We start from the raw sequence: 16,644 nt of genomic DNA on the forward strand, positions 1-16,644 counted from the left end.
GAGTTTTTATGTTCTCCCCGTGCTTGCGTGGGTTTCCTCCGGGCACTCCGGTTTCCTCCCACATTCCAAAGACATGCATTTCAGGTGAATTGGCCGGTCCAAATTGTCCCTAGGTGTGACTGAACGAGTGAGTTGTCTGTCCTCATGTACCCTGCGATTGGCTGGCAACCAGTTCAGGGTGTCCCCTGCCCACTGCCCGATGATTGCTGGGATGGGCTCCAGCACCCCCGCGACCCTACTGAGGATAAGCGGTGCAGCTGATGAGATGAGATGAGATGAGGTTGAGCCAGGTCAATGTGATGATTAAAATCACAAATGTAGCAGTTTTCCATGATTGAGGTCATCCATTTGATAGGTAATGGATCTGGCATTGGCAGGATACAGGTTCGTCTGTGGGTTGTGAGAGTTATTATGTAGCTTAGCTGCAGCGGACTCGCTGTCGCCTTACTTTGCAGTTTGTTTTGGTGAACACATTGACTTCTGTGCTTGCCCCTGCTGTTTGATTGACAGCATACACCGGCCTATCACAGTCGTGAACACAGATAGTCACGTCCACCCAACACAGACACACACAAAGCCCTTTGCAACCTGTCCCCGTGATAGCATTTGCTGTGTGCTATCTGCTGCAGACCACAAAGCACAATGAAAATCCGCCACGTATGGTTGATGATCAAGTTAATGAGTAATATAATTTTTATGAACGCTTTATTTATTTATTTATTTATTTATTTTTATTTTTTTTTTTTCAGAAAAATGAGAACAGAGTACACATCAATGATTTATTTATTTATTAATAAATTAAGAATATATTTTTGTTGTTACTAAAAATACTTTTTGTCCATTTTTGGTTCAATTGTTTTCCTGGAAACTCAGCCAATTGCTGTGTAAAAAATCTGACAAGGCACAGAGAAACGATGTGAGGAAAATATTATTTCATTTGAGTAGGAGTCTTTGTGTCATTAAAATGTTTTCATGTCAATTATGAAAAATCTTTTCCTAACCATACCACGTTTTAGAGTTTTGTTTTAAATCTAGATTTTTTTTCCAGAATTTTCTTGGTTTCAAAATAGAATTTCAATCTATTATGGTTGAGACATTCTAGGGGAAAAGAAATAATTAATTAATAATTAATCTTAGTATTACCCTATTACATGTCTCAAAGAAGGGATGCTCGATACTACTTCTTTCAGACCGATACTGATACCTGTGTCATGATTACTGATGTGACTCAGCTGTGCCTGCTCTTTTGGCGCCAACCATCGCATGTTCTGATTGGCTTTCTGTCAGTATTTGAACCCAGTCCTGTCTGTCCCCTTTTGTCAGCCCGTTTTGTCAGCCTTTTTCGACCCTGACTCCCACCTGTCCCGTTTTTCGCTCCCGTCTGTCCCCGGCTTCGACCCGTTTTGATCTTGACCACGTCTGCTCTCTCGTCCCGGCTTACGACCTCTGTTTTGTCCTCGACCACGCCTTGCTCTCCCAGACACCGGCATCGCTCGCTACGGAAGTTCCACTTCCGCGTTCGGAGCACCATTTGAGTACAAGAGCAACTTGCTTCCCGCGTCCAGCGAACACCAGATCGTGGGCGCAGCCCTTTCTCTTTCCTCTAATAAAACTTGTGAGAAACGTAACGCAATTGGGTCTTGTTTCCGTTCTGGTCCTGACAACATGTCCAGTCATCAATAGTGATACCAGATACCAATAGTACTAGTACCTACATTAAATTTCCCTCAATTCCCCTATAACATAAATACAATAATTGGACACTATGATCGTTTGTACCAGTCCCCAGTATTGATACTCACGGAGGTTTACTCACATCTCAGTAAAAAAAAAAAAAATCAACAAAAAAATGAGAGTTCAATGAGATTTACCACCTAATATTTTTCATCAACTCAAAATCTACACTGATATAAACGGTTTGTGCTTGTTTTTGGCATAAAATGGTAAAAACGATACAAACAACAAAGCTATTTTCTTTTGAAATCCATTCTGAAGAGATTTTGCCAGTTTTATAGCAGATAATTTATTCCTTTTGCAAGAAAAAATAAAAAATAAATCAACAAAAATTGCCGAGATTCAACTCCTTATCTTTCAACACAGCCCAACATATCATGGGCTGCACTCTGCCAAGTCTAAAAGACATTGCCATCTTGTTAGCATTATAAAAGAAATTCCCACACCGGCCACCATCTTTTTCACCTATTGCTTTCTGGTAAACAAGGACAAAACAAGGGCAAACAGGCTCAGAGAGGATTTATTCCCCAGGGCCATCATAACCCTAAACGAGAGCACAGACTGTGAAAACATATCTTGTGACTTATTTTCACTTATTTTTTTCTCTTTTAGTTTTTGCGAAACAAAACTGTGAAAAAATATGTATACTCTTGCACGAAACTGTGAAAATACATACATTGCGAATCATATTGGAGGTTATTAATTGCTACTGCTAGATGTTATATTTTTAGTGTACTATGGTTACAATGCACCATTGTTTTTCATTGCATTATTATTATTACAGTTTTTCTACGTTGTTATCATTATTTTTGCCTATTTATCTTGACAGTCCTTTTTTTCTCTTTAAAATCTTTTTTACATGTTTTACCCTGAAGTGCCATGTCTAATCTCATGGCACACAATGTTTACTACATTGATATCAAGGACGATAAAGACAAATCTAATCTGCAGACACTCCCCCTACTTACGACCATTAGACTTACGTAAAACGGTAGATTCAAACATTTTTGGGGGGATGTCGAAAAATATCCGGTCATTGCTATAAGTTAAATTTTGTATCGTGTGTACCTTTTTCCGAGTACAGGACATTACTGCGTGAAGCGCTGTGAGAGGTCAAAGAAGAAAATCCGCTTCCTCTTTCTAGTTGTTGTGTAAACACACTGCAATGTATCTCTAGCACGCTGAGAACTTTGAAGTTTTTATTGTTCAATATCTCGTGCATCCATTCAATGGTGTAAAGTGTAAAGAAGAGGCGAGCCGTTTCTTTTGAAATGAAAGTGGAATAAGAAAGCTTGATGCGGTTGAGAAAATTGTCAGAATGTTTTTTTTTCGGCCCCTTTTTACCACAGAGGAAGACCTCTTAAATGAATGAAAGAAACTTTTATTTCGAACATGACAAAACAAAAACAAAACAACAAATCGAAAAAAACCCACAAAAAACAAGAACAATGTTATCGTACAAATCCTACGACTTTGACTCATTGACTTGATTAATAAATATGTCCCACAGTTAGCTCTTCTCTGTATTTACAAACAACTAACACCTCTCGACACATTGTTTCCATGGATACAGTCTCTTCGTTATCATCAGTATCACCACTTGCATCACTGTTTTACCTACCAGATTAATTTAGTTTTACCCCTCTATTAATTCTACAATGCTAGTAATCACCTAATATCACTCAGTCACCAATAATGACAATAATAATAATTAATGACTGTTATAATAATTATGATTATTATTACCATTATATTAATGTAATAATAATAATAACAATGTTGGTTTGCTTACATCTACCTTTTGCTGTATCATTCAGACACCATTTTCTTCCTCTCTGTACTTTGCCAATATTGTTTTTTTGTATCTGGATTCGGAAATTTTTTGAGCTCATCCTGTAATTTGTTCCAAAGTTTAACTCCACATACATACTTTTCCTGGTAGTTCTCACCGGTTGGATTTTAAAGTTACTACATCCCCTCAAGTTGTAGCTTCCTTCTTTTTGTGTGAATCATTTTTGTATGTTCTCTGGCAGTATATCTTTGTTCACTTTGAATAGGAGTTGGGAACTTGAAAACTCCGCTAGATCAAACCGTTTTAATAATTTGGACTGCAGAAAAAGGATGATCACAGTATCCTGCCTTGTGTATAATTCCTATTGCTTATCTTTGGGACCTCTTGAAGCGCATCTTCCCAAAGTTAAACTCAACTTTATTCATTTTTATAGAGCATATTATTTTATGAAATGTTTATTTTTTAGTACAAAACAATACAGGTTAATTATACAAGCATTAAACATACTTATATAAAGCTTAAACATACAAAATATAGCACTGACGCAACTTACGAACAAATTCAACTTCGTTCGTAAGTCGGGCAGCATCTGCATTTAACTCAAAAGCTGGGCTGATGTGAATGGTTTGATTTATTTTTAGTGCTTGTTTTTGAAAAAATATTGAAAATAATACCAAGTGCTGTTTTTGCAAAGTTTTGTAGCAGACATTTTATCTCTTTCCAAAAAGGAAATCAACAAAAATATCCGAGATTCACCTCCTCCTCTCCATCATCCACTCAAAAGCTATACTGATGTGAAGAGTTTGATGTTTTTACCGCGCTTGTTAGCGGGAAAAAAATGGAAAAACGATACGAGCAACAGTTCAGTTTTCTTTTCCAATAAATTCTGAAGAGATTTTGCCAGTTTTATAGCAGACATTTTATTCTGTTTATATAAAAAAAGAGGAAACATCTGTTTTTATCACTAACAGTATTAAAAAAAAGAAATATGCACATATATATACACACAGTTTAAAAAAAGTCTTTAGGGAAGATTTGAGCGCTAGAATTTGACCCCGGTTCCGTCCAGAGCTCAGTCGGAGCTCGGTGAGGCGGCCGAGTCCATATCGTCGTTTTCCAAATGGTTCGGCGATGACGATTGTCCGCCTTTCACGCGTTTCCACTTCATTCGACGGTTCTGGAACCAAACTTTCACCTGGGAGACACAAAAATGACGCCAACGTTAGCTTGTGATTATTCATTATTGTTATTATTTGAAATAATAAGAGAGGACAAAACAAGATGATTTAAAATATTTTGATTCAATTAAGGGGACACTCTAATCCCTCTAATACAGGGGTGTCAAACTCATTTTAACTCGGGGGCCACACAATGGAACAAACCTTCTCTCGGGGGCCGGACTATTAAATTGAGGAGAAAGAAAAAAGAGAGAAAGAAATAAGAGGAAGAGAGGGTGAGTAAAAGAGAGAGTGTGGGACTATGAAAGAGAGACGGAGAGAGAATGTGAGAAACAAAAGCGATAAAAAGAAAAAAAGTGAGAGAGTGGAAAAGAAAGAGAGAGAAAGAAAGAAATCCAAAGAGAAATAGAAAAAGAGAAAGGGGAGAAGGAGGGAAAGAGAGAAGGGCAAAGCAATAGAGAGAAAGAGAGAAAAGAAAGAAAAAAGTAAAAAAGTAAGGGAGAGCAAAATAAGGTAAAAAGACATATTGAGAGAAAGAGAAAAAGGAACAAAGAAAGAGAAAAACAGACAGGGAGAGTGAAAGAGATAGAGTGAGTGAAAAAAAGAGGAAGAGAGAGAGAGAGAGAGAGAGAGAGAGAGAGAGAGAGAAAGGGAGAGAGAGAGAGAGAGAGAATTACAGCATTTGTGAGATGCACCTGGCTTTGGCAACATCAAGTAGACATATTTTTACCAGCAGCTTGATTTTCTCTTGCGCTTCCCTCGCGGGCCGGATCCAATCCCTTGGCGGGCCTGTTCCGGCCCGCGGGCCGCCCGTTTGACACCCCTGCTCTAAAAGCTGCTGTAGGCCACCGCTCACACTCCGCTAAACCTTTTCAGATTCATTTAATCACAAATGACATGAGATCTTCTCTAAACACAATATATTTATTCACAAATAATGGGGGGAAATTTTTCATGTTTGGCATTGAATGTGTGAAATTGTTTATTTTAACAGTTGAGTGAGCGCGGTTTTACACCTGAACCAACTCACCACGCTATACAAAGTCAACACTGCCCTCAAGTGGCCAGACAGAGCATTTGGTTTGCATTTATTTAAAAAAATCACAACTTTTGATAGAAATGACCGAAAGGTTCACTTATTTTATTTGACATACTCGGAAATTTATTGTGGTTTCTACCGGTAACCAGCACCAATCACCTCTCTGCTCTCTCACTACACCCTGATTGTTCCACCTATTTGTTCTCGTTTCCCATCAGCTGTTCTGAATTCCCTCCCAATCAACCTCTGTATTTACAGCCCTGGCTTACAGCCTACCTTGGTCAGATCGTCTGCAAAGCCTACACCCAGAACTCGTTTGTCTGCACTTCTGACTCTAAACCTGGACCCGTTTGACCCTTCTGCCTTCTCTTCTACAACGGTCTTCCAGACTCGTGTTTTACCTCCTCCAAGACCTGCCACACCAACCTTGTTGCTCAGTTTCCTCTTTGTTCCATCCTTCAAGCCATCTTCCTTAAAAGTAGTCCCAAATCTCCACTTCAAGATTTCTCTTCACTCCAAGACCCTCACTCCTGTTTCCCCATCCCTAAAAAAACGCTCTCAACGAGACGTGATTGTGATCCATGACATGCAGGCCGGATTAAATCAGCCAAGGAGCTGGACATGGCCCGCGGGTTATATGTTTGACCTACCTGTACTCAAAACGGTTGATCTTCTTTTTCACATGTTCTTGTTTTTGGGTTCTTTAATGCCCTTATAATTGGTCAATGCAAGTAATTAGGGAATAAAATCAATAATAACAAACTTGAGCTGCTGTAGGCCACTGCTCACACTCACACTAAGTTAAACTTCTTTAACACATCTCTTTTTTTAAATTCTTTTTTTTTGAATAATTATTTCTCTTAATGGAACAAAAATGTCTCTAATTCACTTGTAACTGATCAAGGCAAGCCATGAATGAATCAAAAATAAATAATACTACTAAACTCCCAAAGCTGCTGTAGGCCACTGCTCACACTCACATTAAGTTAATCTCCTTTATCACATGTTTTTTCCTTTTTGTCTTCTTAATTATTTATTTTAATGGAATGAAAATGTAACTAATCAAGGCAAGCCATGAAGGAATAAAAAAAAAAGAAATAATAGTAATAAACTCCCAAAGCTGCTGTAGGCCACTGCTCACACTCACACTAAGTTGATCTCTTTTTTTCAAGTGTTTTTTTATTCTTTTTTTATATTATTACTTAGTTTAATGGGAAAAAATGTGTCCAATTACATTGTAACTAATCAAGGCAAGCCATGAAGGAATAAATAATAATACTAATAAACTCCAAAAGCTGCTGTAGGCCACTGCTCACACTCCCACTAAGTTAATCTCCTTTTACACATGTTTTTTCCTATTTTTTCCCAAAAAAATGTTTTTTTCCTTTTTGTCTTCTTAATTGTTTATTTTAATTGAACTAAAATATAACATATGAAGGCAAGCCATGAAGGAATAGAAAAAAAACATAATACTAATAAACTTCAAAAGCTGCTGTAGTCCACTGCTCACAATCACACTAAGTTGATCTCCTTTTTCACATGTTTTATTTCATTTATTTTTTAAATTATTATTTATTTTAATGGAACACAAATGTATCCAATTCCCTTGTAACTAATCAAGACAAGCCATGAAGGACTACAAAAATAATACTTCTAAACTCCAAAAGCTGCTGTAGGCCACTGCTCACACTCCCACTAAGTTGATCTCCTTTTTCACATGTTTTTTTTTCTTTTATGAAACAAAAATTCCTCTAAGGATCCATCAAAAGCATCCTTTCCAGCTGCATTGCTGTGTTGGGCGGCAGGTACACTACAACACGAAGTTCCCTACGACGCATTGTGAGAACAGCTGAAAGGATAATTGGAGTATTACTTAATCCTCTGCAAGTTATCTACACTAGCCGCCTCACCCTCAAAGCGTTTTTCATCGACTCAACCCAACCAGCACACTGTCCCCTAAGTTTCCCTGGCCTCTGGATACAGAAGCCGCCGCACCCGCACTACCAGACTCACCAACAGCTTCTCCCACCAGGCAGTAAGACAATTGAACTCTCTCCAAAGCCGGTAAGAAGAGAAATGAACACTCATGACTGCACACATGTATATTTTATTTACTTTACCTATCTTATCTTTTACCTTTTACCGTTATTTATAGCACATTCGCTATTTGCTGCCGCTTTGAACATTTTATTGCATATCGTGTTTTATGTCACTCAGTTTTACTACAATATTAGGTGAAAAGACACTGGAAATATTATCGAGTATTATTTTAGGTTGGGACTGTTCCGTGTATTAGCACTTTATTGTCGTTTGAGAACTCGACAAATAAAATTGGCTTTGACTAATTCCTTTGTAATTTGTCAAGATAAGCCTCGAAGGAATATACAAACTGGAAAAGCTGATGTAGGCCACTGCTCACACTCACACAGGAAACCAGATAAATTGACCTCTGTAAAATGAACCTTTTTTTAAAGGAACAACATTCATTTTCAGACCCAAGAGACAAAATAAAATACGTAAAATAACTTGATTATCGTTTCAAAGTATTTGATTCTCATTTTTAAAAGTTTTATTATTAAAATCAATTATTTTATCCATCTATTTTCTGCGTCGCTTATCCTTGACTGGTTGCTAGCCAATCACATGGACAATTTGAACTGGCCAATTAACCTGACATGCATGTTTTTGTAATGTGGGAGGAAACCAGAGTGCCCGGGGGAATTCCGCACAGGGAGAACATGCAAACTCTGCTGGGTAGACGGCAGTAGCTGGAATTGAACCCTGGATCCTCCCCTGGTTCGGAGCGCTAACCACCCAGACGCCATGCCGCCCCAATGTTTTATATTGATTTGGTTTTTATTATTATTTTTTGTTTATTTTCAAAACAATTATTGGACACAAATGGCTAACTTTGGAAACAGTGAAGCTCCTTAACTCACTTCCATACCATAATATCATATAAACAGTTGGATTATGAAATAAACCAATTAATTTATTTGTTCCAAAATGTGAATAAAATCCAAGTTGTTCGGAGGCTAAATTTAAACAAATAAATAATATGAAAAATGTAACAAAATAAAGATCATTTATTATTTATTATTTAATAAAAATATTTTTAATTAAATAATAAAGATAAATGATGAACATGTAGTATTAAATAAAATTAATAAAAATTAAAATTACAATTTAAAGGCTATGACAAATAACATTTAAAAAGCCAAAAGAAAACTAAATAAATTAAATTTATAATCATGACATTATATTAAAAAAATGCTAAAAAAATCAAATAAATATGAATAAAGGCAAAATAAAAGTCACAAAAATAATGTAAAACTAATTCAAAATAAATATTTAAAAATTCAACTAACTTAAATTAATAATAAAAAAATGAAAAATAATAAAAGTGGAATGAAGGAAAAAAATAGACTATGTTAAAATAAGATTTTCAAAATAAGAACATTTTCAAATAAGAGAGAGAAGACATAAAAAATGAGAAATAATTAACAATTTAAATTATTTATCTAAAAATATATATCTTAGAGGGGGGACAGGGTGCAATCCTACTCATCCTTTCTAGATTATTCTCTTGAGGGGTCTTTAAGATTTTGTAGGAGTTGCCCTCCAGACGTCCGACCATTTCATTTGTGGAAGAACTTTTCGTTATTGGGGACATAGACCCCCCCCCTTCTTTTGGTTTGTATTTGAATGTGGGCCCCTCACGTCATTCAGACGGAACCGCAAAGGGTCCGTGGAGGAAAACATCTGCACTGGTCATTTGAGGTTTCCTTCGTTTTTATGATTTTGGCACATGGGTCAATTTGGGGTCTACAAAATAAAATACTTTGACCGGTTTTGTATATATCTATTTCACAATTACCGGACTCAGGTGACCCAGATTATAAAACGCACCCACCAAAAGTAGTACTTTTTTTCATCCTTTCGGAGCATGAGAGACTACACTAATACTTGAGTATAACTGGAGGGCTCTTTAAACACTTTCGGGGTCTGTTTGAGTAATGGTTATTCAGTCAATAAGTCGAATACAACTGGAACGGAACCCGGGTCCCGACAGTGAGAGCAACTAGACTTATCATTGGACTATACAGATGACACATGAAAAGGCATTCGATTTGATCTCATAATTGTACTCACGGTGCCAGAAACACTGATTTGCATAGTGCATTCTGATTATGCAGTCCCATGTTTAACCTATCAGAACGCTTAACAAAATGCACTATGCAAAGCGGGTTTTCTGGCATTGTAGAAATAGTGTGATGATGAGATAAGCTGTGATGCCTTTCCATTGTAAAAGTAGTACCACTGGGTTCCGATCCGATTGCATTAAATTTCTTGTGATTTTGGTCAGAGATGTTTATCGTTCAATCACGCAAAAATATGTAAAACCTCTTGTAGTAACATACACCGATAAATATTACTATCTTATCCACTGTATTTTGCGGTGTATAAGGCGCACTGGGTTGAAAGGCACATTTTCAAATTTCTGGCTCTTTTTTTTTTAGGTGCAGTGGACCAGCGTTTGACCTGAAGCATGTGAACGCCTGCATGGACCAGCTGGCTGCGTCGTAGGCGTCATAGACTTTCTGGACTAGTTTACAGGCTGGGGGCGTCGCTGCTGTCATGTACTTTCCGGACAAATTTTCAACATGTTACCTAGTGTTTATTATGTTGGTGTATTGTAATGCTAAATGTAATTCACCCTGGTCATCCTGAAAGGGGAGATACCACTTGTGAGGTCCCTTCTCAAGGTTTCTCTTTTTCCTCACGCTGAGGTTTTGAGTTGTTCCTTGCCCGCATGTTGGTTTAAGATCAGGTAATTGTGGCATTGTAATCCTGTGCAGTCCTTTGAGACATTTTTGTGATTAAGGGCTATATAAATAAATTTGACTTGCCCTGGCCTTATAGTCTGGAAAATACGGTATTTTTACCCTATAGGGGAAAAAGAATGTTCTTGTTCTTGTGTATCAATATTGTTGCACAAAATCATAACATTTACAAATGAGTAATAGAAATACAAGAAGCGTGAGTGACTGGGTGTGAGCTGTGGCCAGCACCAGGGTCTTGGACTCCCCTTTCCCCCCGGTCGGTCCTTCGATATGACCTGTCTCTCGGTGAGGTCCAGGTTGACGGCGATCTCGTAGCGTCGCAGCCGCGTCAGGTAGTTGTGGTGGGTAAATTCGGCTTCCAATTCCCGAAGCTGTTCCTTGGTGAAGGCCGTGCGCTCCTTGCGCGCCTTGCAGCTAGCGTCCGCCTTGCACGACGATTCCGAAGCGTCTGGGAATCGGGTAAATGATGGCGTCAGAGGCGTCGGGTATAACGATTGATTGCAGAAATGAGCAAGAGTTTTTGGGGAAAGCAGAAAATGGGGAAATAGACTAAATTAGGGAAAATAGATTAAGAAAGAAAATGGGGGAAAAGGAGGAAAAAACAAAAATGAGGAAAAATGAAGAAAAAAAATAATAAAAAAGAGAAAAGGAAAAAACGGGGGAAAATAATAAAAAGGGAAAGAAGGGATAAGAAAAGTTAAAAAGAAAGACAAAAAGGAGAATAAGAGAAAAAAAGAAAAAAAACACAGAAACAGAGAGAGAGAGAAAATGAATGGGGAAAATCGAGGAAAGCATAGAAAAGGGAAAGATAGTCGAAAGGGACAAAGGGAAAAAGAAAAAGAAAAAATGCTGGGGAGAATGAAAGGAAAATGAGCATTGATAACAAAGATAGAGAAAAAGAAGAAAACAAAATGGAAGAGAAAAAAAATGGGAAAAAAAGTGAAAAGAGTAAAAAGCAAAAAAGGGAAATAGGGAAAAGATGAACCAGGAAAAGAAAAAGGAGGAAAAATGATGAAAAAGAGAGAATTTTAAAAATGAAAAACGAGGAAAAGATAAAAGGGAAAAAAGGAATAAGATAAGAAAGAAAAGAAAAAAACATAAGGAAAGAAAAAAGGAGCATTAATAACAAAGTTGGAGAAAAAGAAAAAAAAACAAAATAGGACAGAGAAAAATGGGGAAAAATTGTTTAAAAAGTGAAAAGGGGGAAAAAGAGTAAAAAAAAAAAAAAAAAAAAGGGAAGTAGGGAAAAGAGGAACCAAAAAAAGAAAAAAGAGCAAAAATGATGAAAAAGGGAGAATTCAAAAAAAGAAAAAGGAGGAAAAGAAACAGGATAAGAAAGAAAAGAAAATAACAAAGAGAGAAAAAAGAAAAAAAGGAAGAAAAAAAGATGGAAAAACTGCAAAGAACAAAGTAGCCATCATGAATATCTTTATTGTACAATTTTGGTATGAATAGAAGTGTTAAACAATATAAAAATGAACACTGCTTGATTCCCTTTTTTCACCCAAATTTCCTTCATCATTTTTTGCTACAAACCAATGTGGACAAGAGAATATTATTTGTTTTTCTATCTGAAATAAAAACAGATACCGTATATTTTTATGATTGTGATAAATTTAAAGGGGCAGGATGAGGTACCCTGAGGACCACCACGGATCTCCGCCACTGGGCTAATTCGTCCGCGCACCCACACAGGGAGCGACTTAGCGAAGGAATGCGGCGGAACGTCGTTAAAGAAAAGAAGAAGAAGGAACAAAGTTGACAACGCCTTTGTCGGAGATTCCCACGTTAACTCATTTCCATGTGACGGCGTGTCAAACATCTTTACGAGTGAAAAATAAATGACTGCTAAACTGCTAAATTTGTCACAAACATCATACATTATTTTTTATTTCTATAGCTTTTATTTTATATTTATGCTTCCTGTAAAAATATGAGTTATTTTTTGTCTTTAATTTTTCATTTTGTGAAAAATATACTCCACAATTTTCACTTGTACATATATATATATATATATATTATATATATATATATATATATATATATATATATATATATATATATATATATATATATATTGAAATCAATCACTGTTTGATTAAACGATTCTACTTTTGTTTGAAAAAATAAAATAAAAAAATATCGCCCAAAAATATGTTTTTATTAAAACTTTATTTTTGAAAAATAATAAATAATTATTTTTCACTCAAAAACATAAGGGTGAAGAAAAAAAACATAAAAAGATTAAAACAACATTCTTAAAAATAAACACCGGAAGAAACTATCGAAAACACAAAAATAATAATACATATTTTATTATGAAAAATATTTAAATAGATAAACAGAAGAATAACCCATAAAATACTCACTCCGAAATGTTATCTATATTAAAACTTTCTATTAAATGAGGAACTGTATTCTAGTGCTACCCAAAACAAAAACATTAAAAAATAAAATCTAAAAAAAAAAGGGTTTTTATATATAGAATATGATAAGAAAAAATTTAGGTAAAAAAAAAACACATCAAAAATATTTCCCCAAAAATGTTATATATAATTAAAACTTAAAAATCAAATAAGGAGCTGTATTCCAGTGCTACTGAAAATGATTGTGTTGAAAACATAAAATAAAGAAAAAAAAGAAAAAAAAACTCAAAAGAAAAATTACAAACCCCCTAAAACAACAGGCTGAAAATACAAAACTACAAAAATTCTGAACACAAATCTGAATAAAATACGTATTAAACCCAAAACTGCCTAAATGGATATTGATATAAAAATATTGCCTGTAAAGTATTTTTTACTATTAAAAACATTCTATCTCCTAAAAAGGCCATCAATTACACAAAGAAAACTAATAAAGCACAAAAAATGACAACAAAACCCACTCCAAATAAAACAGAATACACTGCAAAACACCAAGAATATTCATGACAAAAAAAATCTAAATAATTCTCCAAATTACCTATAATGAGACTCTAAGGAAAAAAAGCCACCTCCAAATAAGGTTATTATACATATTATAGATAAGATCTGTCTATATTTTTAATGATTGACTGTCAAAACATGAAATAATTTCCTCTTGTTTTCTTTATATTTGTAATAAGAAAAAAGTACTTTAAATTTCAGATATTTTTTTCGTATCAAAATATTTTCAAAAGTATACATATATACATATATATAAAATAGCTGTAAAAGGGAGAAACTAGTTTAATGTTCTGTAAGGGAAAGTCAATTATGATGACATAAAAATTATGCAATGGGTCAATTAAACAATTCAATTAAACTCTATAATATTTTAATAGTTTGGCTTTTTAAGAAAATCTAATCTATTAGATAATTATAGAAAATATTTAGATTTTTCTCAATTATTTTTGAGTATTTTTTTTATCCTATTTTTCGATTTTTTTCTTGGGGTGATTATTTCCTAAAGGAACCTTTTCAAAATAAAAGGGCAGTCTATACTTTTAACAGTTCCAGAGATTTCACTAACAACGAGCGAAAAAGGATGATGTCATCGTCTTTGAATCGGAAACTTTTGCAGATGTGCCGGGAAGCACGTGCGTGAAAATGCAAATCAGAAAAACAAAAATCGGAAAAAAGTCACACTTTGGAGAAACTTGGCATCCTGAAAAATCCAAAATAATGTAAAAGAAGAGATTTAAAAGGTGTAAAAAAAATAGTCCAGATGTCATTGAACTACTCTTTCAATTTATTTAACATATGTTTGATTTATTTTATTATTCTTTTTCTAAATATTGCAAAATAATAGGAAATATGAAAACCTATATTTAAAAAAGAATGGAAGACACTTGTAAAAATATCCGGATGTCATTGAAGTATTCACCATTTAAGATTATTTTATTGTATTATTATCATAAAATTTGATTATATATTGATTATATATTAGTATTAAATATTGAAAAAGAGTAAGAAAAATATCAAATTTATATATAAAGAAAAAATTGAAACAGTTGTCAAAAACACCCTGATGTCATTTAACTATTTTCCTAAAAATATCTATATATTTTAAATTATTTGTACATATTTCTACATACAATTTGAAAAAAGGAAATAAAAAAAATGTTTATATGTTGTAAAAACATCCTGATGTAATTGAAATTATTTTTATGTTTGTTTGAAATATTTGATCTTGTATTTTTTTATTGTATTTTAATATTATGATATACGAGTATTTGAAAATAATTAGAGAAATATTTTTTAAATATATTTGAAAAATATATAAGAAATATATTTTAAAAAATGAAAAAATAATTTATGAAAAACGTCTCAGGATAAATATAATTTTTTTTTACATTTTTTACGTGTATATATATATATATATATATATATATATGTATATATATATATATATATATATATATATATTTATTTATTCAGTTAAATAAAATATTAAACATTGTTATTGAACTATTTCAGGTTTATTTTCCAAATTTCTTTTTGTATTAGTTTTATTTTATTATTTTTATCATATAAATATTGAAAAATATTCAGGAAATAACAAAAAATACATCAAAATTATGATTTTCATTGATATATATCTACATATATTTTACATAATTTATTTTTGAGTATTTTTAATGTATTATTTTCTTTTATATTTTTTAAAATAACAACAACTAAAAATATAAATACGTTTAAAAAAATACCCAGATGTCATAAGACTATTTTTCAATTAATTTTACATACTTTATATTAGATTACCTTTGTTTTGTTATTTTTCACATACATTTTGAAACATGACGGTGTTAAAAATATTTAAAGAGAGTCTAAAACTCTTCCTGATATACTTAACTATTTGAAGATATGTATATATATATATATATATATATATATATATATATATATATATATATATATATATATATATATATATATATATATATATATATATTACACATTTTATTTTAGATTATTTTTATTTTACTATTTTTTACAAAAACGAGGAAAATAATAAAAAATAAATGGAAAAAATAAAGTTAAAAACAAGTCCTGATGTAATCAACCTATTTTATTAATAGATTTTACGTAATCCATTCCACATTATTTTTATTTTACTATTATCGAATAAATATTGAAAAAATAATAAGAAAAATATGAAAAATAGATGAAATAAAGTCATAAAACTCTCTCATTCATCTATTTGTTTTACATATTTCTATTCTATATTGTTTTCATACTGTTATTTTTACATGAATATTTTAAAAAATAACAATAACAAAAATATGTAAAAGAAAAAAAGTAGCAAAAAAAAAAACAGATTTGCATAGTGCATTCTGATTATACAGTACTTCCGTGACTATTTTCTCAGAAAAAAAGCTAGTTGAACAAGCTAGCAGGTTGAAATGAGATCTTAATTGTTCAATTCTCACCCGTGCCATCCCGTTTTCTTTTACCGCTCCCTTTCTTGTCCGAGTCGCCCGACGCGGCGCTCTGGGGTGAGTAGTCCCCCTCGGGGCAGGGCCCGTCCATCTCGGGCCCCCCGCCCTCTCCCACAGCAGCAGAGGTCACGGCTGGAGTGCAGGTGTCGGGGGCCCGGTTGAAGTGCCAGTCGGGCCTCTGGTACCCGCCTTGGCTGTCGGGGTACAGTCTGTCATCCCTGGGGTAGGTAGCGGCGTGGGGCAGCAGGCAGGGGGCCGAGAAGTCCGTGTAGGTCAAGAACTCGGCTTTCTGGTGCAGGGCGAAGGGAGGCTGCTGGTACGGCAGGTTGGCGCCCGGGTGGGGGTTCCGCATGCACCCCCAGATGGGGCTGGCGGGGTGGGCGCTCCTCATGCAGCTACTGGCCGGCTGGTCCATGCTGTGGAAAAAAAACCACGGTGCCCCCTTAAGCGGGGTCCTCGGGACGTTCACCAGCTCCGGATTCGGGTAGAACTGGACTCCGGCCTGGTGGCTTTTCACAAGGTTCCTTGACACTGAGCCCTCCCTCGCCGAGGTGGGAAAGGTTTATGACGGCGGGGTGGGGGGAAACGCGACACCCTGGGGGCGGAGCCCCCCGGCCACATGTTGGAGTAGCTGGCCTGCCGCTTCCACTATTAAT

General features: G+C 34.7%; 1 protein-coding gene and 1 long non-coding RNA gene across 2 annotated transcripts in view; both read right to left on the minus strand.

Annotated features, from left to right (window-relative positions):
- LOC148347266 (uncharacterized) overlaps nucleotides 1-16,644 on the minus strand; it is a 346,298-nt gene that overhangs the window by 150,969 nt on the left and 178,685 nt on the right. The gene's annotated exons all lie outside the window — the stretch shown is intronic.
- Nucleotides 4,565-16,502, minus strand: meox1 (mesenchyme homeobox 1). Its single transcript, XM_088323881.1, has 3 exons — nucleotides 15,980-16,502; nucleotides 10,863-11,035; nucleotides 4,565-4,721 (listed from the first exon to the last, which is right to left on the minus strand). The coding sequence occupies exons 1-3, from the start codon at nucleotides 16,401-16,403 to the stop codon at nucleotides 4,599-4,601; spliced, it is 720 nt and encodes a 239-aa protein (XP_088180007.1). The 5' UTR covers nucleotides 16,404-16,502; the 3' UTR covers nucleotides 4,565-4,598.

The sequence above is a fragment of the Urocampus carinirostris genome, chromosome 19 (genome assembly GCF_059441175.1).
Source record: "Urocampus carinirostris isolate Australia breed hairy pipefish chromosome 19, RoL_Ucar_1.0, whole genome shotgun sequence".
NCBI classification, from domain to species: Eukaryota; Metazoa; Chordata; class Actinopteri; order Syngnathiformes; family Syngnathidae; genus Urocampus; species Urocampus carinirostris.

Bases quoted from the DNA above. Each gene is read 5' to 3' on its own strand.
- meox1 (XM_088323881.1), bottom strand. From the start codon at position 16,403: ATGGACCAGCCGGCCAGTAGCTGCATGAGGAGCGCCCACCCCGCCAGC. The intron at 11,036-15,979 runs GTGAGAATTGAA...CCCGATTCCCAG, and splicing joins AAGAAAACGGGATGGCACGG to ACGCTTCGGAATCGTCGTGC. The intron at 4,722-10,862 runs GTCATATCGAAG...TGTGTCTCCCAG, and splicing joins TGGACCTCACCGAGAGACAG to GTGAAAGTTTGGTTCCAGAA.